Genomic DNA, 2,527 nt, shown 5'->3' on the forward strand with positions numbered 1-2,527 from the left:
TGCCCAAAGCTGCACACAGTACTCAAGGTGTGGCCTCACCACAATGATGTGATGGAGGTTTTTTTCACCCAAATATCTCCTTTATCCAACCCAAAAGGATGAAAAGTTGCCTTAACTGTCTCTTTCTGCCCTCCCTCAGGCGAAGGGCAGCAACAGAGTGCATCGTGTTTGCCACAGATCCTTTCAGAAAGGCTCTGAGATGTGGAGTTCCCAAAGCTGCAGCACAGAAGCTCAGCCCTTCCTGAGCTGCAGTACACAGAGCACAGAGCCCCTGTGTGGATTTTGCAGATGCTTGAAATTTATCAGTTCTGAAATTATATTTTTCCCCTTGTCCAATTTGAATGTCTCAAAGTTACAAACCATCCAGTGTATTGGACAAGTCACTCTGTCACACTGAGCCTCCTTCTGTCGCTGTCTTGTCTAATATCATTGCCTGTTAGTCCTGCATGGTGCATCTGCTAGGGAAGGTAGGTTTGAAGTGTAAAATACTGGGTAGTGTTTTGTGCAGATTTATTGTCAAGCTCCCTAATCATATTAATGATGTCTGGAGCCACTTTGTCAGTGAACAGCTAATGCACACAATGTCATTTAAACCATCCAAAGCCAATGTGAAAGGGAAGAGAAAAGGAGCTCTTTATCCTGCCATCCAAGCCACTGTGTTTCTGGAGCTGAGCATTGCTCATCTCAGAACTGAGGAGAACAGGTGCTGGTTGCTGCAGTGCATTGCTGTGTTTTGGGGATGATGTAACTGATGTTGTGCAGTCAATTGGCAGCTTAAAGATTCCAAAATGGACTCCTGGTAGGTGGTGGTTCAGTAGACTCAGCCTGCCAGGTTGTTAATCGTGCAGGAGTGGAGATTCCTCTCCCTCCCTGCCCTTGGCAATCCTGGATCAGAGCTTCCTGAAGCTCTGCTTACCCTTTTCCTCTGCTTGCAGTGCCAAGTGATGATGTGGATGTCTACTTTGAGACCCCAGCCGATGACAACGAGCACGCTCGCTTCCAGAAGGCCAAGGAGCAGCTGGAGGTCAGGCACCACAACCGCATGGACCGGGTGAGTGTCTGCACCCTGCCTGCTGTGCTCTGCTGGGCAAACCAGTGCTGAAGGCACTTCTTTCCAGTCACCATTCTTCCATGTGTGTCTTGCAGTGTGACCACACCACGGCAGTTAGATTTTCGTTTCTCCAGAGTGCTGGAAGAAAGGGATTAGATTAAATGTTAGGAAGAAATTCTTTGCTCAGAGACTGGTGAAGCACTAGCACAGGTTGCCCAGAGAAGTCATGGCTGTTCCATCCCTGAAAGTGTTCAAGATCAGGTTGAATGGGGCTTGGACTAGCGGAAGGGGTCCCTGCACGTGGCAGGGGGTGGAACTGGATGAGCTTTAAGGTCCCTTCCAGCCCAAACCATTCTGTGATTGTATGAATCACTGGGATGCTTGGCTTGCTGCTCAGAGGGCTTAAGTGCTAGATTTAAACCCCACAGCAGCTGTCTTGTGCCTTCAAAACCTAGCCAGGCTGTGCCAGGCAGATCAGCTCCCAAAGATCAGATGCAACTTTGTGTCTTGTTGATGTGTTCTGTCCTTCTCTCCTCCAGGTGAAAAAGGAATGGGAGGAAGCAGAGCACCAAGCTGTAAATCTCCCCAAGGCAGAAAGGCAGACTCTCATTCAGGTAAGAGTGGAAGGACCTAAAGAGGAAAGTTACTGAGAGAGATTGTAATCCTCAGAGCCAAAAGATGACTGAGATGGAGGAACAGCTTTCCTGCTCTGTCAACAGCTGCCTTTCAGAGGAGGTTTGATTCAATTGCCTGCTTTGTTCTTAAAGCTGGAGATGATCTGATCCTGTGCCAGGTCCTTTCCTAGACCCACTAGTAGGAAGTGATCTCGCCCCTCAGGCATAGCAACAGCAGAGCCAAATTGTAATTTCAGCCCTTTGGCCTGTTTTGCACTGAGCAGTGGCCTCAGAGCCTGGTTCAGGCAGCCCTGGCACTCTGGACACACATTTCCTGTTGGGGCAGACTTAGTGAAAACCGCTTAGACAGCAGATAAAGCTGGTTTGCTGCCAAAGTGCCAATCCTGTGCCTTGGGAGGAGAGTTCAGTTGGACTGTGAAGTTAATCAGGGATATTCACAGTATGGGATTGTTAGGGGAAGGCTCTGCTGGCAGTGACAACTATATGAATTTCCCTCAGAGCAATATACAATCAAGTGACTGACTCTAGCTTTTAAGCCCATTTTATCCTGGAACACTTTTCTCTCTACATTTTTTAATGTGAGTCATTGTTTGGAGATGTGCAAATCCAAAGGTTTGTCATCATCCCTGTTAAAACATAACAGTGCTTAATGGACTGTTCTGGTTGGTTTGGAGATGTGGGTCATGACCTTTCTACTAGACTACAGAGAGTCTATATAGACTATATAGAGATCTGAAGGTGTGCTGGTGCAAAATCCCCTATGCAATGCCTTTGTAAGCCTTTGCAAGTGGCTCCAAGCTGAAGGGATCAATCCTGTTTCCATGATTCAGGGTCAAGGGAA

At 47.6% G+C, this 2,527-nt stretch overlaps 1 protein-coding gene across 4 annotated transcripts in view; it reads left to right on the top strand.

Moving 5' to 3' along the window:
• APLP2 (amyloid beta (A4) precursor-like protein 2) overlaps window positions 1–2,527 on the top strand; it is a 25,644-nt gene that overhangs the window by 10,488 nt on the left and 12,629 nt on the right. For 3 of the 4 annotated variants that reach the window (XM_009073612.1, XM_009073610.1, XM_009073613.1), the window contains 2 exons: window positions 936–1,051; window positions 1,591–1,665. In XM_009073612.1, the coding sequence (XP_009071860.1) occupies window positions 936–1,051; window positions 1,591–1,665 (191 nt within the window). Of the gene's footprint in view, window positions 1–252; window positions 274–935; window positions 1,052–1,590; window positions 1,666–2,527 lie in introns of all 4 variants that reach the window. The other variant, XM_009073611.1, reaches the window with a different exon arrangement.

This window comes from Acanthisitta chloris, unplaced genomic scaffold, assembly GCF_000695815.1.
Source record: "Acanthisitta chloris isolate BGI_N310 unplaced genomic scaffold, ASM69581v1 scaffold22784, whole genome shotgun sequence".
In the NCBI taxonomy this organism is placed as follows: domain Eukaryota; kingdom Metazoa; phylum Chordata; class Aves; order Passeriformes; family Acanthisittidae; genus Acanthisitta; species Acanthisitta chloris.